At 43.7% G+C, this 25805-nt stretch overlaps 1 protein-coding gene and 1 pseudogene across 1 annotated transcript; one reads left to right on the forward strand and one right to left on the reverse strand.

Annotated features, from left to right (window-relative positions):
* Positions 1-11334: 11334 nt before the first annotated feature.
* Positions 11335-13720, forward strand: LOC139277294 (glutathione peroxidase 2-like; annotated as a pseudogene).
* An 876-nt stretch (positions 13721-14596) lies between these two features.
* Positions 14597-23543, reverse strand: LOC139276773 (uncharacterized protein C3orf62 homolog). The gene is made up of 4 exons (XM_070894778.1): positions 23128-23543; positions 21701-21804; positions 17573-17671; positions 14597-14850 (listed from the first exon to the last, which is right to left on the reverse strand). Exons 1-4 carry the CDS (start codon positions 23541-23543, stop codon positions 14597-14599), a joined length of 873 nt encoding a protein of 290 aa, XP_070750879.1.
* Positions 23544-25805: the final 2262 nt, after the last annotated feature.

Here is a 25805-nt window from a genome sequence, read left to right on the forward strand (position 1 = left end):
CTTATCTTGGGAGCCTCCTATCAACAAGAGCAGGCATTGATGATGAGATCCAACACCGCCTTCAGTGCGCCAGTGCAGCCTTCGGCTGCCTGAGTCAAAGAGTGTTTGAAGACCAGGCCCTCAAAACTATCACCAAGCTCATGGTCTACAGGGCTGTAGTAATACCCGCCCTCCTGTATGGCTCAGAAACATGGACCATGTACAGTAGACACCTCAAATCGCTGGAGAAATACCACCAACGATGTCTCCACAAGATCCTACAAATCCCCTGGGAGGACAGACGCACCAACGTTAGTGTCCTCAACCAGACCAACATCCCCAGCATTGAAGCACTGACCACACTTGATCAGCTCTACTGGGTAGGCCACATAGTTCGCATGCCAGACATGAGACTCCCAAAGCAATCGCTCTACTCAGAACTCCTTCATGGCAAACGAGCCAAAGGTGGGCAGAGGAAACGTTACAAGGATAGCCTAAAAGCCTCCCTGATAAAGTGCAACATCCCCACTGACACCTGGGAATCCCTGGTGGAAGAAGTGCATCCGGGAGTGTGCTGAGCACCTCGAGTCTCATCGTCGAGAGCATGCAGAAATCAAGCGCAAGCTATGGAAAGAGCATGCGGCAAACCAGTCCCACCCACCCTTCCCTCAATGACTATCTGTCCCACCTGTGACAGAGTCTGTGATTCTCGTATTGAACTGTACAGCCACCTAAGAACTCATGTTAAGAGTGGAAGCAAGTCTTCCTCGATTCCGAGGGACTGTCTATGATGATATGATGATGAAATATTGGACAGGACACCGGGTATAACTCCCCTGCTCTTCTTCAAAATAAAGCCATGGTATCTTTTACATCTACCTGAGAGAGCAGACGGGGCCTCGGTTTAATGTCTCATCCAAAAGACGGCACCTCCGACAGTGCAGCGCTCCCTCAGCACTGCACTGGCATGTCAGCCTAGATTTATGTGCTCAAGTCTCATGGAGTGGGACGTTTACCCACAACCTTCCGACTCAGGGGCGAGAATGCTACACATTGAGCCACAACTGAAAGCGCAGTCAGGTTTGCTCAGCTGTGGTCCTGGATGTTCAAAAAGAGGAACTCTCTGTCCTCAGCTACAATGTCCAATTCAGCGAATGTATGAAGCAGGTGAGATTGGTGTAATAAAGAGTCACACAAACTGGGAATATCCCAGGTTCGATTTCTGGTTTAAGCTGGTTTAGCTGACCTTTGCCGGGGTGGTGGAGTGGTTTTGTATTGATCGCCGCGTCAGTCCAGCACTGAACCCTTTCAAGGCTTGCGAAGGAGACAACATGAGCTTTGGCACTCCAAGTAACCCACCCCACAATCTGGCATCATGCCTGGAAAAAAGACCAGGGCACAAGCGTTAAAGGCAGAGGTGACCTGTCTGTACTGCAGTGTGGATGCAGATTATATTACAGCAGGACTTTGCCGCTGCCTCTCAGATGAATCAGGAGCTGCATTAGACAATTTTTAAAAATTAATTCTCAGGATGTGGCGTCACTGACAAGGCCCATCCCTAGTTTCCCGTGAGCAGCTGGTGGTGCCCCATCTTCTTGAACCGCTGCAGTCCGTGTGGAGAAAGTATTCCCGCAGTGTTATTCGGGAGGGAGTTCCAGGATTTTCACCCAGTGACGATGAAGAAATGGCAATATATGTCCAAGTTTGGGATGGTAAGTGACTTGGAGGGAAACTTTGGAGTTTGTGGTGTTCCCATGTGCCAGCTGCCCTTGTCTAGATAAGAACACCTGTGATGGTGTTTGAGGGTGGGAGGGTAATTGAGTGCGTACTAGAATGTCAACTCCCTGGCATCGTTCCTTTGCTCTTCCTGAAAACGTAGGGTTTACAAAGGATATACAGCACAGAACAGGCCATTTGGCCCAATCAGTCCATGCTGGCGTTTATCCTCCCGCTAAATCTATCAGCATAAACCTTCTATTCCTTCTCCCTCATATGCTTATCTAACCTCCCCTTAAATGCATCGATACTATTCGCTTCAACCACTCCCTGTGGTAGCGAGTTCCATATTCTCACCACTCTTTGGGTAAAGAAGTTTCTTCTGAATTCCCGATTGGATTTCTTGGTGACTATCTTATATTGATGGCTTCTAGTTATGCACTTCCCCACAAGTGGAAACATTCTCTCTGTCATCATCATAGGCAGTCCCTCGAATGAGGATGACTTGCTTTCACGAGAGTTCACAGATGTTTCGATGAAGGACCCGATGTTCCAGTTCTGAACTCCAATTGAGGGGGTGGAAGATGCCTGTGCATGAATTTTTTTAACGTGTGGTGACTGTTGCACACCAGCCACCACACGGGCTTGACAGAGCTAGGTCTTGGTCCAGTAGCAAGGATTAACCAAGACGCCTGGAGACCTGCTCTGCTGCACGGACCCAGTGCGCACACCTATCGCAGTGTGGGCTGGCCTGTGCTGTCCTGGGCCCTCGGCTCTTCTGGGCCCCGTACCCTCATCTGTCGCACCTCCGCCACAATCTCTCACCGCTCCTCCGCCATAAACATTCACCGCATCTCGCCACAAACACTCGCCGCTCATCCGCCCCGATCTTCTATAGGTACATTAGTGTATATAGGTACTTCTGTATACAGGTACATTAGTATATATAGGTACATCTGTATATAGGTACATTAGTGTATATAAGTACTTCTGTATACAGGTACATTAGTGTATATAGGTACATTAGTGTATATAGGTACTTCTGTATATAGGTAAATTAGTGTACATAGGTACTTCTGTATATAGGTACATCTGTATATCGGTATAAACAAGTGAATCTATTTCCCTCTGTCTTATTTTTCCTGTCTTATTGTCTATTCTGTTCAACCTATTTGGGAGGCCTTTTATTTTCCTACATTTATTTGGTGGGCCTATGTTCTTTGGTGGGCCTGGGGCTGCAGCCCCATCTGCCCCGTGGTTAATCTACCCCTGTCACCACCACCTTCTCAAGGCATCTAGAGATGGGCAATAAATGCCGGCCTTTCCAGCAATGCCCACATCCTCAGATTAAATTTTTTTATTTTTTAAATGTGCCCATCAACTTGGTCAAGAGGCAGTGTCCAGTCCCCCCCTCACCTCCCCCCCCCCCCCGCCCCCGCTGCGCCCCTCCCTCCCTCTCTGCCTGAGAAGCTCTTGCTTTCCCCGCCCGCACCCCCCCCCACCAAGTAAAGATCAAACTGTGCTCAATAAAGGGTTCTCTATACACACCCCACCCCCGCAGTAAACTTGGAGACGCAAGTCCTAACTCGCACCAAGTCCCGCTCACCCATCACCCCCTGTGTTCGCTGACCCAACATGTATCCACTTTATCAAAACCTTTCATAATTTTAAAGACTTCTATTGGGTCACCGCTCTGCCTTCTTTTTTCAAGAGAAAAGAGACCCAGCCTGTTCATCATTTCCTGATTATGTATACCATCGCATTTCTGGTTTCACCCGTGTAAGTTTTCTCTGCACCCTCCCCAGTGCCTCTATATCCTTTTTATAATATGGCGACCAGAACTGCACGCAGTGCTCTAAGTGTGGTCTAATCAAAGTTCAATACAGGTTTAGCATAACTTCACTACTTTTCAATTTTATACCTCTAGAAATAAACACTTCTGCTTTCACTTTCTTATTTGAGCTCCATTTGGAATTAGAGATTATATTATCGTTTTGTTGTACATTGAAGAGGAAAACAAAAACCTGGAGCAATTTCTTCTGCAGAGGCTTGAAAGAAAAAGGTTTTTAATGAACTTTTCACAAAAAATGAGTGTTAAAAACACTTCCCCCACACCCCCTTCCCCATCTCCCCCACGCTACACACACCTCCCCTCCTAAATTTCGATTATGATTCTGAAAGAAACCAACAAAAGTCAATTTTCCCCTCATCTAAACAAGTTTCAACTAGGTCTTGAAGTCCAAACACTTTTAAAGAGGTTTTGAAATGCTTAAACCATTTTAAAATTGAAATTTCTCAGAGGTTGAAATTCGGTTGTGGACACCGCCCGTTACCACCGGCTGTAGGCGTTAAACGGGCGTCAAAGGCCTACCGTCATCGTTAAGCGGCGTCCACGCCCTGGCTGAAATTCAGTCGGCTCTTTGGCAGAGGCACCAAGAGGCAACGCCTCTTGGCACCTCTGTCGCGATATGTGCTTTGTACGTCTGCCGTACCGGCAGGCGGCCGTACAACCTGAAAGAAGTGATGGATAAAAAACGGTTCTCGGGCAAAGTCGCCCAGAAAGGAAGAAAGCTTTTCTCTTAATTTATTTCTGCATCTTTTCATTAGTTTTAAGAGTGGGGAATTGTGTGCGTGGATCGGAGAAGTTTTGTTCTTTTTTCTTCCCTCTTTTTCCCGTTTTTATTCCTAACATGGCAGCCTCCTGATGTGAAATTCAGTCGGCCTCCTGACTCCCGCCCAAGGATGAGTGTGCAATGCCACTTTTTAGCACCGCTCTCTCAGCTTTGGGCATAAAAACTGAATTTGGCAGTTTGACCCTGCACCTAACACCTGCCGATAAAATCTGCACTCGGGCGGTGACACCGCCTCAAAAACAGCTGTACCGAATTTCAAACCCCTCAATGTTTGATTTTGAGCAATCAAGTGAAGCTTTGCACAAACATGCCACCATGCTGATGAGGGGGTAGAGTAGGGAAGGATTGGTAGGAGTTACATATTACTTTTTATTGACTTTTTAAAAACATATCATTAAGATATTTAGGAAGAGAACCAAAAACCAGGATAAATACAAACCATTTTATTTTGTCTGTTGTTCTATAGTTCGAACCGGAATAATGTAAATATAGATTTCCTCTTTAAACATTTAGTGAAGTGTTAATAGAAACAAGAGTTATGTAATGATGTATAAAAATTGCAGGAAGCTACTTTAGAAGAAACCACTATTTGTTTATTAAGAAAGACACAGAAAATACTTTGATTAAACTGATAATGTACAATTTCGATTTGGTATAAATGTTTGAAACATGAGATTGAAAACTGAGAATACAATGAAGTTTGTTTCCTGCTATTTAATTGCAAAATACCTAAAATAATTTGACACTTTTCGTGATATGAGCAGGGATTAATATTGTGGAGAATGTTTGAGAGAAAAACATTAGAAGCAAAATTCGTAAATTATCATCTGTACGCCAACATATTAAACATTTCCAAGTCAGTCTGATTGGTTCTCCTATCCAGGAAGAATGTTGAATGTTTATTTCTGTTAAATGATAGCTTTTCCTGCTTTTTGTTTTTAATTTGGTGATGCAAATTGTGTATGTTCTTACATTACAACAGTGATTACATTGCAAAAAGTACTTCATTGGCTGTAAAACGCTTTGGAATGTCTGGTGGACGCGAAAGGCGCTATGCAAATGCAAGTCTTTCTTTTAATTCTTTATATGTTTTTCTGCACTTATGAATCAGAGCTGAATTTCTGACATGCTACACGGGGGTGCTGGTTCAAGAAGACAACGTTTATCATGCTTTGCAGATGTTTCAAAGATAAGATAAACACTTCTCAGAAAAGGAGGAGCTACTTGCTCCCAACCAGTTACACTGTTTCTCAGAATTACTTGTGCCTTGCCTTCTCATTTGTTGTCACTGGGTCGAATCTGTAACTAACTAGTGTGATTCTCTTCTCCTTCGAATGGCCAATTCTTCCGCTTAGGAGATGGAGAGGATAATATTCCATCGACATCCTGCGAAGTGTTCTTTTAGTCGGTCTCATGGACTGTCACTTTTTCACTTTAGACTGGCTGCACTTATACCATTCTTGTTGACAAAATCAAGCTTTTCAGTAACTTTTCATTCTCTCTCTCCCATGGTTACAAAGATTGGGGCTACCAAACAGCACTCTGTTGGGCACAATCGATGATTTTGGTGCAAATATAGGGCCTTGACGAGATCAAACTTGGAGTATTGTGTACAGTTTTGACCTCCTTACCTAAGAAAGGATATACTTGCCTTGGAGGAAGTGTGATGAAGGCTCACTAGACTGATTCCTGGGATGGGGGGGATTGTCCTATGAGGAGAGATTGAGGAGACTAGGCCTATATTCCCTAGAGTTCAAAAGAGTGAGAGGTGATTTCATTGAACCATATAAATTCTTAAGGGGCTTGACAAGGTAGCTGCAGGGAGAATGTTTCCTTGGCTGGGGAGACTAGAACCAGGGGTCACAGTCTCAGAATAAGGGGTCAGCCATTTAGGACTGAGATGAGGAGAAATTTCTTCACTCAAAGTGTTGTGAATCTTTAGAATTCTCTATTCCAGAGGGCTGTGAATACTCAGTCGTTGAATATATTCAAGACAGAGATCAATAGATTTTTGGATACTAAGGGAATCAAGGGATATGGGGAAAGTGCGGGAAGGTGGAGTTGAAGTAGAAGGTCAGCCATGATCTTATTGAATGGCAGAGCAGGTTCGAGGGACCGAATGACCTACTGCTGCTCCTAGTTCTTAAGTTCTTATGTTCTTATTAATGAAAGTGATTGAAGTTGAAAATATGCATACCTGTTTTTGTACAGTTCTTTTTAATGCTGCAAACTAAAGAACTACAGCACTTTATATTTGTTGGTTGTCTGGTTGCATTGTGATTAATATTCTAATTACTTATGTGGACATACAGCACTATAGGAAAGCCGCTGCTCCTGCTGCTTGTGCAATGATTGGTGTAGTAACATGAGGGATGGCCAAATACGTTGAAAATATTAAAATTAATATTAACTGCATGAAAAGATCATCATCATAGGCAGTCCCTCAGAATCGAGGAAGACTTGCGTCCACTCCTGAAATGAGTTCTTAGGTGGCTGTACAGTCCAATATGAGAACCACAGTCTGTCACAGGTGGGACAGATAGTCATTGAGGGAAGGGGTGGGTGGGACTGGTTTACCGCACGCTCTTTCCGCAGCTTGTGTTTGATTTCTGCATGTTCTCGGCGATGAGACGCGAGGTGCTCAGCGCCCTCCTGGATGCACTTCCTCCACTTAGGGCAGTCTTTGGCCAGGGACTCCCATGTGTCAGTGGGGATGTTGCACTTTATCAGGGAGGCTTTGAGAGTGTCCTTGTAACATTTCTGCTGCCCACCTTTGGCTCATTTGCCGTGAAGGAGTTCCGAGTAGAACGCTACTGGGGATATTGGCCTGGTCGAGGACGCTAACGTTGGTGCGTCTGTCCTCCCAGGGGATTTGTAGGATCTTGTGGAGATATCGTTGGTGGTATTTCTCCAGCGACTTGAGGTGTCTACTGTACATGGTCCATGTTTCTGAGCCATTCAGGAGGGCGGGTATTACTACAGCCCTGTCGACCAGATTTGAGGGCCTGGTCTTCAAACACTCTTTTCCTCAGGCGGCCGAAGGCTGCACTAGTGCACTGGAAGCAGTGTTGGATCTCATCGTCAATGTCTTCTCTTGTTGATAGTAGGCTCCCGAGATAAGAGAAGTGGTCCATGTTGTCCAGGGCCACGCCGTGGATCTTGATGACTGGGAGGCAGTGCTGTGCGGCGAGGACTGATGTTTAGCATAAGGCCCATGCTCTCGTACGCCTCAATAAATACGTCGACTGTGTCCTGGAGTTCAGCCTTTGTATATGCGCAGACGCAGTCCACGTACTGCAGCTCAATGACAGAGGTTGGGGTTGTCTTGGACCTGGCCTGGAGATGGCAAAGGTTGAACAGGTTCCCACGGGTTCTGTAGTTTAATTCCACTCCAGCGGGGAGCTTGTTGACTGTAAGGTGTAGCATGGCAGCGAGGAAGATTGAGAAGAGGGTTTAGGTGATGATGCAGCCCTGCTTGACCCCGGTCCAGATGTGGATTGGGTCTGTGATGGATCCGTTGGTAAGGATCACGGCCTGCATGTCGTTGTGGAGCAGGTGGAGGATGTTGACGTACTTTTGGGGGCATCTGAAATGGAGGAGGGCACTCCATAGACCCTCGCAGTTGGCAGTGTCAAAGGCCTTTGTAAGGTTGAAGAAGGCCATGTATAAGGGCAGGCTCTATTCCCTGCCTTTTTCCTGCAGCTGTCGCGCTGCAAAAACCATGTCCGTTGTGCCCCGTAGGGGACGAAATCTGCACTGCGACTCAATGAGGAGCTCCTTGGCCACAGGGAGAAGACGGTCGAGGAGGACTCTACCGATGACTTTCCCAGTGGCTGATAGCAGGGAGGTTCATCTGTAGTTGCTGCAGTTAGACTTGACCCTTTTTTAAAGATGGTCATGATCACTGCATCTCTAAGGTCACGCAGCATGCTCTCCTCCCTCCAGATGAGAGAGATGGGGTCATGTATTCGCACCAACAGTGCCTCTCTGCCATACTTCAGTGCCTCAGCAGGGATTCCATCCGCTCCCGTAGCCTTGTTGTTTTTTAGTTGTCTTATGGCTTTTTCTACCTCGTGCAGTGTTGGGGTCTTACTGCGGTGGTGGCGGGTAGCATGCTGCGGAATGGAGTCGAATACACTCGAGTCAAAGGCAGAGTCAAGAATAGATGTGCCTCTTTCAGCTCACCTTGGTCTTTTGGATTGTTTGCCGATGCATTACTGTGTAACTGAGTGACGTTTCTGAACTGTTAACACATTATTATGCAGTTCTTTTATATCCCAGTCATTTCTGACAAGTCATTTTTTATTGGAGTTTGTATATGACGAACTAAAAGCTTTTAATTATTTCTACCGTAAACAAAATTGCAGAATGGGAATGTAAATAACAAATGAATTTCAATATAGTTAAGTGTGAGGTAGTGCATTTTGGTAGTAAGAGGAATAAGGAGGCTACCTTCTCTCTGGAAAATAAGAATCTAAATGGGTTGATCATTAAAAGTAGCAATGCAGGCTAAAAAAACATTAAAGTGTAAATAATGCACTGGGGGTTCATTTCTAGAGAAAAATAATTCAAAAGCAGAGAAGTTATGCTAATCTTGTATAGAACCTTGTCTGATTGTCTCATGATTTGAGATGGTGAGGTGGCAATATGACATTAATGTATGTATGTTTTTAAGCGTTGTTATACTCAGAGCTTTGACATGGCAAGTGGGCAGAGGAAATGCTTCAAGGACACCCTCAAAGCCTCCTTGAAAAAGTGCAACATCCCCACCGACACCTGGGAATCCCTGGCCCAATACTGCACAAATTGGACGAAAAGCATCCAGGAAGGAGCTGAACACCTCGAGTCTCTTCGCCGCGAGCAAGTTGAAGCCAAGCGTAGATAGCGGAAGGAGCGCGCGGCAACCCAGGCACCCCACCCGCCCGTTCCTTCAACCACCATCTGCCTCAACTGTGACAGAGACTGTAGGCCCCGCATTGGACTCTTCAGTCACCTGAGAACTCATTTTTAATGGTGAAGCAAGACATCCTCGACTCCGAGGGACTGCCTACGAGAGAGTTGTTGTGCTATAACGAAAACAGATTAACTGGTCATTATCACATTGCTGTTTGTGGGAGTTTGCTGTGCACAAGTTGGCTGTCACGTTTCCCACATTACAACAGTGATTACACTCCAAAAGTATTTAATTGGCTGTAACGTGCTTTGAGACGTCCAACGGTCGTGAAAGGCGCTATATAAATGCAAGTCTTTCTTTCTAAAAGTTGTTGTTGTTGTAAACATTGTTGTTGTTGTAAAACAGACAAAAAGGTTGCTCGAAGGAGAATTAGAGAGAACATTGTCTCTCAAGTGAGGTGGTTTTTGCAGGGTCGACTGGGCTGGGTGCTGCTGTTGTCATGTCCATAAGCGATAGCTAGGTTAATGCTGGGTGGTCTGTCCAGTTTTATTCTTATCATTGTTTTTCGTAGTGGTTTGTTGCAACGGAGTGGCTTGCTAAGCCATTTCAGAGATCAGTTAAGAGTCAACTACATTGCTGTGTGTCTGGAGTCACATGTAGGCCAGACCACATAAGGACAGCAGATTTCCTTCTCTAAAGGACATGGGATTTTACAACAATCCGGTAGTTTCATTACTGATACTGGATTTATTTGGCTAGCTGAATTTAAATTGCCCATAGTGGGATTTGAACTCGCGTCTCTGGATCATTAGTGCAGAATTACTAGTCCAGTAACATAACTTGGCCCAGAAATCCCGGCCTCCCAGGTCCGTACCGGGAAGGCATCGCAAAAGCCGGTTTTCAGTGCACAATGCGCATGAGCTGAAAACTGTCTTTTCCGATCTGTCAAGCTCCAGTTTGACAGATCCTCCGCATCTCGGGAGCGATGACATTCGCATGAGCAAGATTGCCCATATCTTGCCCAGCGGATGTTCTGAAATCTCGCGCCTGATAACACCATAATAAAAAATATAAAAACACTTCACATAATTTAAATTAATTGAAATTAAAGTTAATAAATGTCTTAGAAAAAAAAATCTGATTTTTAAAAAAGTTTTTTAAATTATGGTATTACACCTGTAAAAGTAGGCTATGTCGGCAGGTGTAATAGTTTTAAAACACACAAAAACATAATAAAATTACATTTAAAAACACATTTTATTATTAAAAACCCTGCCCACTATGGTAAGTTTATTTTAAATCATAATTTTAAAAACCTTTTTAAAAATCAGATTTTTTTTCCTAAGAATTAACTTTAATTTCAATTAATTTGAATTATGTGAAGTGTTTTTATATTTTTTATTATGGTGTTTCATGTGTTTGTTTTTTTCTTCTCATTAATAGCAATCACTATGCTACCTATTATATATGCAGACTATAGATATACTCTCTGTGTATTCACTGCATAGTTGCATAAGATGGAGACTTCTTACCTGATGTACTATCAATAAGGTTTACACTGTGTATATACTATGCTGGCACCACTAGAGGGTGCAACTGGTGAAGACGGGGTTTCCTGCCCTTGTGGCAGGGGCTGCCAACCAGAGGGCATTGCGGTGGGAGACCTGAGGGTCACCTGCATAGGTGTGCAGGGCCCAGTATAAAAGGCTGCCCACCATGCTAGTGCCTCACTCTGGAGTTACGAATAAAGGACCAAAGTCACGACAGTTTGAGTACAACACATTGCCTCCTGGAGTCATCCATAAGTGCATTACAGACATAACACTACCTGAACCCGCTGTGATGATTTCTGGTTAGTGACCCTGGGACAATTTATTGTTACCCTTGCTGGTTTATCAAAGAGGTTCAAGTCATACACGGCATTGAGTATGGGGCAGAACGTTCAAGTTGAAACTAAATCAAGCAAGCTGTACTCTACATTGCCTTGCCCAGTTAGCAAGAAATTGGGCAGCTCTCTGCTTTTCCCTCTCGGTGCTAGTCTTACGTCTACTCTGAAAACTGCCGACGCAAACAATCGACGTGATCATTTCCTGAATGCCTCTTTGACGTAACGTGACACTGAAGCAATCACAAAGAAACTACTCGACACACATATTTACCAGAGCAAAATACGGCGGAGGCTGTTAGTTACCAAACGCACGAGTCTACACGTTTTGGTTTAGATTTACTAGGGGTGTGAGTGTATTTTTTAAAAGTACGGTTTATTTAATAATATTCTATATCAGTACTTTCGGTCGAAGGTTTTTGTAATTCGATAAATTGTGGGACACGTGGTTCCGCTTGCCCTGACAGTCAAGAGACATCAGGAGGGGTGAAGCAGACTGGTTTAGAAGATGGCAAATCATTGTGGAAAGACATTTTATGGATTTTCGGCTACGCTTCTCAACGGCCAGGTCCTAAACTTCAACAAGCTCAAGGGAAAGGTGGTGCTGATTATAAACGTGGCTTCCCTATGATCCCAGACGAGCAGAGATTTCCACAACTTGAACGAGCTCCAGAAATGCTACAGCAGCCAGGAGTTTGTAGTTCTGGGATTCCCCTGCAACCAGTTCGGCTACCAAGTAAGTTTGACTTTTTTTTCTGAATGGTGTTTTTGTTCTGCCTTTTTAGATCGAGACACCCCCATCCTCCTGCTTATTTTAATTGGCTTCTGGAAAGGTCACTTTCTTCAAGTGGTTATCGGTTTCCAGAACTCCAATTTTGTGAGTTTCATGGGTTATTGCGGTTTGCGACAACCTCCCAATTCTTCTGTACTCTACATTGCCTTGCCCAGTTCGCAAGAAGTTGGGCAGCTCTCTGCTTTTACCTCTCGGTGCTAGTCTTATGTCTACTCTGAAAACTGCCGACGCAAACAATCGACGTGATCATTTCCTGAATGCCTCTTACGTTTGTATGTAACAAGCTGTTGGGCAGCTTTCTTGCTCTTTTCGTTTGGTTGCTTTAAGCGTCACACACACACTCAGTTGTAATAATGGCAGGATCAGTTCTTTATTAGAACTTCATACTACACAAAAATCGGTATGACAGTTACACTTCACAAAACCAGTGCATGCTCCCTGCTTGTGAAATCCACACACCAATTCTAGTGTTCGCTCACAACTCTTATACAAAATCAGGTCTTTGAACTCTATATTCCAAACATACTATCAATAAATCATGGTACATCAAAAGTACAAATACCAACAAACTGACATGTTAACTAAACAACCAGCAGCTACACAAGGTCCTGAAATCAACTCTTATTGCCGCAATAGACTCTTGCCATGAATGTTATTACTATGAACACAGAGGTGACCAAATTGGCACATTCGAATGGCTGAATGACTCTCACACCTTCTAGCATCTGTTTCTGTAGAGACGTTCTCTGCTTTGATCTAAACTTCAATTTACAATCCATGCTCATCAGAAAAACTGCTTGAACTTTTAACTCAGCATGTGTCATCTCAGACTACTCCGAAAGTGAACGGCTTTCGCTCCCACACAAGCCATTATTCAAAAAAGATATTGGAATTAACCAGGAAAATTGCCTAAAATGGAAATGTAATATTCACCATTCAACCGCTTGTCAAAATGCTGCCAATATGACCAAATATTTTTGGAGTTGACATTGTTTTACCATTGTTTTTGTTGTTGTAGGAAAACAACCACAATAATGAGATTCTTAACTTCTTGAAGTATGTCCGTCCAGGCAAAGGCTTTGAGCCGAATTTCCCTCTGTCCGAAAAGATCTGCGTGAACGGAGCAGACGCAAATCCGATCTTCACTTTTCTGAAAGAGGCGTTGCCTGAGCCCCACGACGAGCCCAATATCTTAATAACCAACCACGAGTTCATCGTCTGGAAACCGGTCTGTCGGTATGATGTCGGCTGGAACTTCGAGAAATTCCTCGTTGGAAGGGATGGAGAGCCATACAAGCGCTACAGTAAAGATTTCGCCATCACTGACATTGCAGCAGACATCAGAATACTTCTGCGAAAGGTCTAATAATAGTGTACTTTAAAACTGTAAAAATAGTATCTCTACCGTGTTAAATTGTGCTGGTATGTTACCATTAGCCATTTTATTATATGATTGTCATATATGTTTAGTCAAGAGTGCGTGTTTATAAGATGTAAGATCGCAACGCCATACAGCATTTATCATGTAAGAAACATTAGATACTCTGTATTGTTTCAGTACTAATCTAATAGGTCTGTTCCCCCTGTTTAGAAAAACATTTCTGATAAACGGAAAAGATCCAAACCTTCTACAAACTGCCAAAAGATGAAGGTTCGTCGCACATGCTGAACTAGTTTGCTGTTAGACATTTTACTGCATGATGGTGCTTTTTCAAAGTTTAACCGAAGAGTGCTTGATGCAACCAGTAAAAGCCTAACTTGTTATAAAACTACCTAATATAAATGAACGCTTTTCAAATAAACCTGTTTAGATGAAAAAATGGTCTCTCGCATCAATTCAATTGCACCTAGTTAGGCCGTATGTAACTGCCAGAGCTTTTTCTTGTGTTAGTAGGAAGTCGATACCTCAACTGAAAGTGTGTTTTCAGGCTGAGAGTGTTGCCCCTGTGCTTGGGAAATAACTTCTCATAAAATCCTACATGTTCAACCAACACTGTTTATTCCACAAAAACTAATCATTCAGCATGTACAACTGTTTTACATAGCTGCACTCCTCTTTGGAACAAATTGCATGACCTTTAATGTATTTCAGACATTTGTCTATGTCTTTAAATAGAGGGAGTGTCCATTGATGTACTGACCATGAGCTTGGACTACTTAAATTAAAAATTTCACCTACTCGCTTACCTAGTGTTGCTGGCCAACGTACTAAGTTTTAGTAAGAGACTATTAGGCAACTTGTGACAGTCCCTGCTTTTCCTTCCAGAGTTGTGTAAATTTGTACTGTCCACGAAGGTCGACAGTGACAATTTGAATATAAAACTGGAGGTCAAGGCTCTTACTTCATAATGACATCGTAACCAAGCGCTTTATGTATTCTGTTTCATCCTGGATGCCAAACATGTAACAACATTGCAATGGTACTTAGTTTTTTGGTTGTTTCCCACAGGCAGTGCATTACAGTTATATGTTCACTCAAGCATTCTCCAGTCCAATTGTTTACACTTTTAAAAAAGTAACTGGATCTTTCAGTAGCTGTTCGTTCTCTTATAAAAAGCTGGGAAAGAATTCCAGCTGGAAGACAAGTTTTAGCACGTGTCCTCTTAACTTCCAGGCCAGTCAAATGCAGTATCAGGATGTGCTCGGCAATAGGTGTTCCTTTTAAACGCTCCCGTTATTTATTTATTGATATCTATCTATAATTTCTTTACCAAGTTGTAATCCTCTTCCATGTCCAAGACAATATTAATCAGGTTGTCGTCATCTGAGATTCTGTATTTCCCAATGTGTGGCTCTTTCTTTATTGGGCTATAGGGTGGCTCCGCAAAGAAAAGGGCTAGTGTGTCTTCTGCAGATACTGACCCGGCAGATTGAGAGGGAGATAGGCAGGATTCGCTTAAAGGTTCCAGTTTTCCTGCCAAGGCTTCAAGTGTTCGAATACTGGTGCTCTCTTTATAAAATACAAGGTTAAATGCGGCAGAATAATGGCAAAACAATTCACCAAAGCTACCTACTTAAATATCTGTAAACCGATACACATTTTCAAGATGGGACAATCATATGCGCAGTCCCAGAACCTTAAATTAGTCTTTTTTGATTAGTACATATGTTTTAAATTTAAAATGAATATCTCAAGTTTGTAAATGTTTGATTTGTTAATACAAATTCGTTTGGATAGAACAATTGGAAAGACACTTAAACTACAGTGATTATTAAAAACTTAGGGAAAGCTGGCAAAGTGGTTTTAATGGAACAGGGGCCCTGTTCCCAAGACCAATCATTGAAGCATCGAAAATGAAGCATTTGCGTCACATGGCCACTAATAGTTTCATTGTCAGAACATCTAGGGACGGATGGTTCATAGAAAATAAACCACCTGTGTCTTCAGAAACTTAACTCGCCCATGATTAATACAATGGCGGCCACTTTTATGTAGGCTACTAGCCCCAGACGTTTCTTATCGGTTTATCAAGGTGGTCAACTTACTGAGGTTTGTGCTCCATTATTGATCAGAATGCAATCTTTGGACCAGCGAAGTTCTGATACAGTGGCTTAGAAATTGGATCACGCTCGATTTAGGCATGATCCCGTCGCGGTGCACGCTGTTCATGCCTAACGAGGCCAATGGCAGGACCACAGAAAATTGGTCCACCGACTGTGAGCTGCGGGCACCAGTCATTATCCCAGAGGCAGCTCGCTTGTCGGGATGGGGCAACAAAGTTGTCTGGCTCAGACACCAGCCAAGGTCGTTAGGGGAGTCCTGCGGGGGCGAGGGAGTGGACGATGGTCAGCAACTGCCCTTGGATTTAATGTGGAGCACACCCAGCACCACAATAAGGAAGACTTGCATTTATATACAGCCTTTCTTGACCTCAGGACTTCTAAGAACATAAGAAATAGAAGCAGGAGGAGGCCAAACGGCTCCTCGAGCCTGCTCCACCATTTAATAAGATCAGGGCTGTTCATCAATCTCAACTCCACTTTCTAGCCCGATCTCCAAATCCCTTGATTCTCCTAGAGTCCAAAAATCTATCTATCACTCAAAATATACTCAAAGGCTCAGCATCCACAGCCCTCTGGGGCAGAGAATTCCAAAGATTCATAACCCTCTCAGTGAAGAAATTGCTTCTCATCTCTATCTTAAATGGCCCTCCCCTTATTCTGAGACTATGCCCCTAGTCCTAGACACTCCAGCCAGGGGAAACAGCCTCTCAGCATCTATCCATTTAATCTCCTTCAGAATCTTGTATATTTCAATGAGAGCACCTCTCATTCTTCTAAACTCCAGAAAGTATAGGTGCATTCTACATAATCGCTCATCATAGGACAGCCCTCTTATCCCAGGAATCAATCTAGTGAACCTTTGTTGCACAGCCTCCAAGGCAAGTATATCCTTCCTTAGATAAGGAGACCAAAACTTTGCACAGTACTCCAGATGTGGTCTCACCAAGACCCTGTACAATTGTAGCAAGACTTCCTTACTCTTATACTCCAACCCCTTGCAATAAAAGCCAACATACCATTTGCCTTCCTTATTGCTTGCTGTACCTGCATGCTAGCTTTCTGTATTTCTTGCATGAGGACACCCAAATCTCTCTGAACACCAACATTTAAAAGTTTCTCACAATTTAAAAAATATTCTGATTTTTTTATTCTTCCTACCAAAGTAAATAACTTCACATTTCCCTACATTATACTCCATCTGCCACCTTACTGTCCACTCACTTAGTCTATCTATATGCCTTTGCAGACTCTTTGTGTTCTCCTCACAGCTTACTGCCTCACCTAGCTTTCTATCATCAGCAAACTTGGATACATTACATTTGGTCCCTTCATCTAGGTCATTAATATAGATTGTAAATAGCTGAGGCCTCAGCACTGATCCTTGCGGCACCCCACTCCTTACAGCCTGCCAACCTGAAAAGACCTCTTTATCCCTACTCTCTGTTTTCTCTCCATTAAGCAATCCTCTATCCATGCTAATATATTACCCCCAACCCCATGAGCCCTTATCTTGTGTAATGACCTTTTACGTGGCACCTTATCAAATGCCTTTGGAAATCCAAATATACTACATCCACTGATTTCCTTTTATCTACCCTGCTAGTTACATCCTCAAATAACTCTAATAAATTTGTCAAACTCAATTTCACTTTCATAAAACCATGTTGACTCTGCCTAATCATATTATGATTTTCTAAGTGCTTGATACCACTTCCTTAACAACGGATTCTACCATTTTCCTGATGACTGATGTCAGGCTAACTGGCCTGTAGTTCCCTGTTTTCTCTCTTCCTCCTTTCTTGAATAGCGATGTTACATTTGCTACCTTCCAATCTGCTGGGACCATTCTAGAATCTAGGGAATTTTGGAAGACCAAAAACAATACATCCACTATTTCTGCAGCCACTTCTTTTAGAACCCTAGGATGCAGGACCAGGGCATTTGTCAGCTTTTAATCCCCTTAGTTTCTCTAGTACTTTTTCTCTACTTATATGAATTACATTAAGTTCCTCACCCTCATTAGACCCTTGGTTCCCCACCATTTTTTGTATGCTATTTGTGTCTTCTACTGTGAAGACAGATACAAAATATTTGTTTAACGTTTCTGCCATTTCCTTATACCCCATAATAATTTCTCCTGTCTCAGCCTCTAAGGGACCAATATTTACCTTTGCTACTCTCTTCCTTTTTACACACTTGTAGAAGCTCTGACAATCTGTTTTTATATTTCTTGCTTATTTTCTCTACTATTCTATTTCTCAAGAAGCCTTACAACCAATACATTGACAAAGCAGTCACAGTTGTAATGTTGGAAATGCTGCAGCTAATTTGCACACAGCAAGGTTCCACAAACAGCAATGATATGAATGATCAGGCAATTTTTTTTAGTGATTCAGGATCCGGGGAGAATGCCCCTGCTCATCTTCAAAAATTGCCAATATTTCATGTCCATCTGAGGGCAGATGGGGACTTAATGTTTCACCCTAATGACAACACCTCCAACAGTGCAGCACTCCCCTCAGTACTCCACTGGAGTGTCAGCCTAGATTTTGTGTTCATGATGATAAAGAGAAACTGTTCCTGTTGGCAGAAGGGTCGAGAACCAGTGGACACAAATTTAAGATGATTGGCAAAAGAACCAAAGGCAACATGAGGAAAAACCTTTTTACGCAGCAAGTGGTTATGTTTGGGAATGCACTGCCTGACAGGGTGGTGGAGGCAGACTCAATCGTGGCTTTCAAAAAGTAATTAGATAAGTACCTGAAGGAAAAAAATTGCAGAGCTGTGGGGAAAGGGCAGGGGAGTGGGACTAACTGAAGAGAGCTGGCACGGGCTTGATGGGCCGAATGGCCTCCTGTGCTGTAACCATTCTATGATTCTAAGTCTCTGGAGTGGGGTTTGAACCCATGACCTTCTGACTCAGAGGCAAGAGTGCTAACCATTTTTACATGGATTTATTCAACATTTAAAACATTTACATCATGATCATTCCATTGTATCCATCACTCTGCACAGTCATTCCACCACCACTTATTAACATCAAAAACTGAAGCTGAGCCACAGCTGATACCAGGTAAATAAAAATATTCAAATATACCTTTAAGGACTGCTGGTTTGATTGCCAAACGCCTGAAGAAACTAATCGCAACATGCTCAGTACAGTCAAATTTTGCAAAGGGGGTCTCAAACAGAGTGTAGTCCCGATTTACATATGCAAAGGTCCTGGATGCCTATGGAGCAGACTTTACAAATAGGATGGGTGGCACACTTGTAATGTAGGAAACACCACCCACCATACTGGACCTATAGGCATCAATTTTATGTAAGACAGGCACAGCATGATCCAATTTCTAGGCCTTGTGTAGCTTTTTCCCAGAACCAGTCCCCCACCCAGAATACATTCTGTGCCCTTGCTACCCTCAGTGCTTCTTCCAAGTGGTGTTCAACATGGAGGAGACTTGTGCTCCAGAACTAGCCAAGCTGTTCCAGTACCGCTCCAACATGTGCATCTACCCGACTATGTGGAAAACTGCCCAGGTATGTCCTGTCCACAAAAGTAGGACAAATCCAATCCAGCCAATTATCGCCCCATCAGTCTACTCTCAATCATCAGCAAAGTGATGGAAGGTGTCGTCGACAGTGCTATCAAGTGGCACATTCACCAATAACCTGCTCATCAATTCTCAGTTTGGGTTTACCAGGACCATTTGGCTCCAGACCTCATTTCAGCCTTGGTCCAAACATGGACAAATGAGCTGAATTCCAGAGGTGAGGTGAGAGTGACTGCCCTTGACATCAAGACAGCATTTGACCGAGTGTGGCACCAAGGAGCCCTAGTAAAATTGAAGTCAATGGGAATCAGGGGGAAAACTCTCCCTGGCTGGAGTCATACCTAGCACAAAGGAAGATGGTTATGGTTGTTGGAGATCAATCATCTCAGCTCCAGGACAGCGCTGCAGGAGTTCCTCAGGTCATTGTCCTAGGTCAAACCATCTTCAGCTGCTTCAGCACTGACCCCACCATCATAAGGTCAGAAGTGGGGATGTTCGCTGATAATTGCAGTGTTCAGTTCCATTCACAACTCCCCAGATAATGAAGCAATCCATACAGCAAAACCTGGACAACATTCAGGCTTGGGCTGATAGGTGGCAAGTAACATTTGCACCACACAAGTGCCAGGCAATGACTATCTCTAACAAGCGAGCATCTAACCACTGCCCCTTGACATTCAACAGCATTACCATCGCTGAATCCCCCACCATCAACATCCTGGAGGTCACCATTGACCAGAAACTCAACTAGACAACCGCATAAATGCTGTGGCAAGAAGAGCAGGTCAGAGGCTGGGTATTCTGTGACGAGTGTCTCATATCCTGACTCCCAAAGCCTTTCCACCATCTACAAGGCACAAGTCAGGAATCTGATGGAATACTCTCAACTTGCCTGGATGAGTGCAGCTTAAGAAGCTCAACATCATTCAGTACAACGCAACCTGCTTGATCAGCACCCCATCCACCACCTTAAACATTCACTCCCTTCACCACCAGCGCATTATAGCTGCAGTGTGTACCATCTATAAGATGCACTGCTGCAACGCGTCAAGCCTTCTTTGACAGGTCCTTCCAAACCCACGACCTCTATCACCTAGAAGGACAAGGACAGCAGGTGCATGGGAACACCATCACCTCCAAGTTCCCCTCCAAGTTACACACCATCCTGACTTGGAAATATATTGCTGTTCCTTCACTGTCGCTGGGCCCAAATCCTGGGACTCCCTCCCTAACAGCACTGTGGGAGTACCTGCACCACACTAACTGTAGCGGTTCAAGAAGGCAGCTCACCACCACCTTCTCAAGGGCAATAAATGCTGGCCTTGCTAGCGACGCCCACATCACAGGAATGAATAAAAAAAAAAAAATTGTAATTCGATAGACATAGTAGTATTCAGATGAATGCCCTCTACATTTCCTATATACAACTAATGTATAAGTGAATTTAGTAAATTCAATATAACAGTTTCCCCAAGTTTGGATGGACATGGAGGCATTTCCCTCATCACCACCTCAATTATGGTATTACAGGTTGCCAATGCACCTTCCACGTATTGAAAATATCATCAAAAAAGAGCAACGAAAGAGTGAGAGTGTAATTCAAATCTTTGTTGTGATGCCTGTACAGATCATCCAAGGTTCACAATGATGTCTATAACATCGTCAGAATGCATTAATTGTTTGGCATTCTTGCAACATGCTCCCACCGATTTTTTGTTCTTATGCTTTGAAATAAAGCTGTTCTTCATGCATTTGTCTTAGATGCCTTGGTTTGGTAATATCATAGAATCATAGAATACAGCTCAGAAAGAGGCCAGAAAGAAGCTGGTGCCTTCGAAGAGCAATCCAGTTAGTCCCACCTCCCCCTCTGCCCCCCACCCCCGCTCTTTCCCCATACCTTGCAATTTTTTCTCCTTCAAGTGTTTATCCAATTTCCTTTTGAAGGCTACTATTAAATCTGTATCCACCACCCTATCAGGCAGTGCATTCCAAACCCTAACCACCAGTTGCATAATTTTTCTTTCCCATGTCACCTCTGGTTCTTTTGCCAATCACCTTAAGTCTGTGCCCTCTTGTTCTCGACCCTTCAGCCATTGGAAACAGTTTCTCGTTATTTACTCTAAATCTTTTCTGATTTTAAACACTTCTATCAAATCTCCTGTGTTCCAAGGAGAACAGCCCCAGCTTCTTCAGTCTATCCAGGTAACTGTAATCCCTCATCCTTGGAACCATTCTAGTAAATCTATTCTGAACCCTCTCCTAAGCCTTCATGTCCTTTCTAAAGTTTGGTGTCCAGAATTGGGTGCAATACTCCAGCTAGGACCAAACGCATAACTTCCTAGCTTTTGTATTCTATGCCTCTGTTTATAAAGCCCAGGATCCCATGTGCTTTATTAATTGCTTTGTTAACCTGTCCTGCCACCTTCAAAGATTTATGCACAAGCACCTTCAGGTCTCTCTTCTTGCACCCCCTTTAAAATTGTACCATTTAGTGTATATGGTCTCTCTTCATTCTTCTTACCAAAATCTATCACCTCACACTTCTCTGTGCTGAATTTTATCTGCCATGTGTCCGCCCATTTCACCAGCAATTTTAGCAGGTGCTAATCCCTGTGTTAATGCCTCACTTAAAATAGTGTACTAAGGACTTTTATAGGAATAGCTTTTGTATGTCAATATTCAAATAATCTAATTTCAAAACATGTTACTTAAATAATAGAGTAGTTCGGATTAAACAACTATTACCTATAACTTCCAGAAGATTCTTTGTCAATTCTTCACATGAATTGCTTGGAGAATTATTTCCCTGTGCTTCTTGACAGGCATAATTGTTGGTTTCTTGTGAAGGACTTTTGAAAAAAGGGAAATGCATTATTTTTTTAATTTAAATGAAACTATCGGAAAAAGAATGCTTATTTGAGTTCCTCAAATCTGGCTTTTGCCCTGCCCAGTACTGAGACTGCACTAATTCAAATCACAAGTAATATCCTGTGTGACAATGACCATGGCATGGCTCTTCTTTATCCTCTTGAACCTCTGCTGCTTTAGACACACCATTGGCCAGTCCATCCTCCTTGACAAGGTGTTGATGCCACAATGCTCAGTCACTATTTGGTTCTTTCAGTGTGCTCGGGTGTTCTTTGTCCTCTCCTTTTCACTACCTACATGCTACCCTTCGGAAACATTATCTGGAAATATGGATTCAGCCTCCACATGCAGGCTGATTACTCTCAGCTCTACTTCGCTGCATTCTCCATCGACCTCAAGATTGTTGCCATACTTTCAAATTGCCTGTTTGATATCAGGACTTGCATGAGTCAAAATGTTCTCTTTTTGAATGTCAGCAAAACCAAGGGCATCCTAGTTGGCTCTTGTCAACACCTCTGAGTTCTTGGCCGTGACTCAATCTTATGCTGAGTCAGGTGTGGAACCTTCACGCTGTGCTTGACTCCGCAATCAGCTCCCTCCACTCATCTCCATTACCAAGATTGCTTTATTCTATCTCCATGACATTGCCCATATCTTCCCCGTCCAGTGCTGAAACCCTAGATCATGCCTACATCACTTCAAGGTTTGACTTCTCTAATGCTTTCCTATCTCGCCTCCCCACCTCAATTCTTGAGAAGCTCAACTCCTACAAAACAACACAGTACTTAGGGACACAAAAGTCCCTAATTTCCAGCACCCTGTACTTTTCAAGCTCTGTAAGACTCCTCATGCCTCAGCATGTTGATTTCAAAATTGCCCTCGTTTTCAAATATCTTCACGGCCTCACCCCACTGAACCTTCACAATCTCCTCCTCTTGCCTTATGGTTGCTGCACACACCCTTTGGTTCTCTAATACAGGGCTTCTCACCTCTTGTCCCTCCACTCCACCTGTGTCAACCACTTATTTACTAAAATTGTGCCCAATGGAATTCTCTACCTTAGTCCACCCATTTCCCTCCACCTTGTCGCCTCCGTCCTTCCTTTCAAAAAATCTACTCTTATTTAATTTCCTTCTATTTCCTATCCTAGCTCTCTACTGTTTGCACGTTCTCCACGACATCCTTTTCCTCTGTATTGTAAAGTACTTTGAGACATCTTCCTGCATATGAAAAGCACTATTTAAAGGGAAGTTGTATAATCGGTGTTGGAAACTTACACAATTCCTAGCTTAGTTATTCAGTACCTGATGTATTCTTGTGTAAAATTATCTGTGTTCTCACAACCATTCTCAAAGGGACCATCAGACACTGGAACATTGGCATTCACAACAAAGCTTTCTGCGTTTCCAAAAACAAGCCGTTTTACTTTAAATGAAATATTATTGCAATCCATCAAGGCAAGTTCTGTAGGCACACAGTAATATGGTCCTCTCTCAGACAATACTTGCAGAACTGGTTGGGTGTAATGTGGAGAATTGAAAGATGGATACATTCTAGCAATGGGATGGTTAATGAATGCACCAGTGTTTGGTTGCAGCAACCTTGCTGATTCAAGCCACTCGGGGTCTGAAGAGAACACAGGAGATACAATGTTGTCCTCCAGAGCTCGGTCCAGAGCTGCTGCTAGGTCCTCCCTGCACTGCCTCAGTTTCTCAGACATTTTATTCCACTGCATAGGAAAACATAACAAAATCCAGTTTACTACTTCGCATTAGAAACACATACTGTAATGTGAAGCCACAGGGAACTGGTAACAGAAAATTCATATTGATGTGTAATGTTTTAACTGGTATAAACAAAAACTAGCAACATACCACAGAATGTTCACATTGAGAAGAATTGCTGTAAATTGTTTGATATTTTCACAACTTCATTAAGTCTCATAAACTGTCATTGTTCTAAAAGGGAATATTATTTGAATGGGGAGAAATTACAACATGCTGCAGTGCAGAGGGACCTGGGGGTCCTTGTGCATGAATCCCAAAAAGTTAGTTTGCAGGTGCAGCAGGTAATCAGGAAGGCGAATGGAATGTTGGCCTTCATTGCGAGAGGAATGGACTACAAAAGCAGGGAGGTCCTGCTGCAACTGTGCAGGGTATTTGAGGCCGCACCTGGAGTACTGCATGCAGTTTTGGTCACCTTACTTAAGGAAGGATATACTCGCCTTGAGACGATTCACGAGGCTGATTCCGGAGATGAGGGGGTTACCTTATGATGATAGATTGAGTAGACTGGGTCTTTACTCGTTGGAGTTCAGAAGGCTGAGGGGTGATCTTATAGAAACATTTAAAATAATGAAAGGGATAGACAAGATAGAGGCAGTGAGGTTGTTTCCACTGGTTGGGAAGACTAGAACTAGGGGGCACAGCCTCAAAATACGGGGGAGCCAATTTAAAACCGAGTTGAGAAGGAATTTCTTCTCCCAGAGGGTTGTGAATCTGTGGAATTCTCTGCCCAAGGAAGCAGTTGAGGTTAGCTCATTGAATGTATTCAAATCACAGATAGATAGATTTTTAACCAATAAGGGAATTAAGGGTTATGGGGAGCGGGCGGGTAAGTGGAGCTGAATCCACGGCCAGATCAGCCATGATCTTTTTGAATGGCGGAGCAGACTCGAGGGGCTAGATGGCCTACTCCTGTTCCTAATTCTTATGTTCTTATGTACCCGCTACCCAAGCCAGATGACCTATTTGCGACCCTGGCTAGAGGGAAGACATTCACCAAGCTGGACCTGACCTCGGCCTACATGACGCAGAAGCTGAAGGAGTCTTCGAAAGGCCTCACCTGCATCAACACGCACAAAGGTCTGTTCATCTATAACAGATGCCTGTTTGAGATTCGGTCGGCCGCGGCAATCTTCCAACGGAACATGGAGAGCCTGCTAAAGTCGGTTCCTCGCACTGTGGTTTTCCAGGACGATATACTGGCTACAGGTCGGGACACCATCGAACACTTGCAGAACCTGGAAGAGGTGCTTAGTCGGTTGGATCGTGTGGAATTCAGGTTGAAACGCTTGAAGTGTGTTTTCCTGGCACAGGAGGTCGCGTTCTTGGGAAGAAGAATTGCAGCAGACGGCATCAGACCCACCGACGCCAAGACAGAGGCCATCAAGAATGCATCGAGACCACAGAACGTGACGGAGCTGCGGTCGTTCCTGGGACTCTTTAAAACTATTTTGGTAATTTCCTACCTGGGTTAAGCACCCTGCTAGAACCCCTACATGCGCTACTGTGCAAGGGAGACGACTGGGTATGAGGGAATTCACAAGAGGCCGCCTTTAAGAAAGCCAGAAATCTGTTGTGTTCAAACAAACTGCTTGTCCTGTATAACCCTTGTAAAAGATTAGTGCTGGCTTGCGATGTGTCGTCATACGGGGTCGGGTGTCTGTTACAACAGGCTAACGAATCAGGGATTTTGCAATTGGTTGGTTATGCATCCAGGAATTTGTCCAAGGCCGAAAGGGCCTACAGCATGATTGAGAAAGAGGCTCTGGCATGTGTTTACGGGGTAAAAAAAAATGCACCAGTACTTATTTGGCCTCAAGTTTGAGCTTGAAACTGACCACAAGCCGCTCATACCGCTGTTCTCTGAGAGCAAAGGAATTAACACCAATGCCTCTGCCCACATCCAAAGATGGGCACTCACGCTGTCGGGATACAACTATGCAATCTGCCACAGACCGGGCACAGAGAACTGCGCAGAAGCTTTCAGTTGGCTGCCATTGCCCACCACCGGGGTGGAAATGGCACAGCCAGCGGACTTACTCATGGTAATGGATGCATTCGAGAATGAGAAGGCCCCCATCATGGCCCACCAGATCAGGACCTGGACCAGCCAGAATCCATGACTGTCCTTGGTTAAAAAACTGTGACCTCCATGGTAACTGATCCAGCATCCCAGCGGAGATGCAGGAGGCGATTAA

The sequence above is a fragment of the Pristiophorus japonicus genome, chromosome 12 (genome assembly GCF_044704955.1).
Source record: "Pristiophorus japonicus isolate sPriJap1 chromosome 12, sPriJap1.hap1, whole genome shotgun sequence".
Taxonomy (NCBI): domain Eukaryota; kingdom Metazoa; phylum Chordata; class Chondrichthyes; family Pristiophoridae; genus Pristiophorus; species Pristiophorus japonicus.

Bases quoted from the DNA above. Each gene is read 5' to 3' on its own strand.
- LOC139276773 (XM_070894778.1), bottom strand. From the start codon at position 23,543: ATGTCTGAGAAACTGAGGCAGTGCAGGGAGGACCTAGCAGCAGCTCTG. The intron at 17,672-21,700 runs GTAATAGTTGTT...ATTGGTTGTAAG, and splicing joins GAATCTTCTGGAAGTTATAG to GCTTCTTGAGAAATAGAATA. The intron at 14,851-17,572 runs GTAAATATTGGT...TATTTTATAAAG, and splicing joins AAAGGAAGAGAGTAGCAAAG to AGAGCACCAGTATTCGAACA.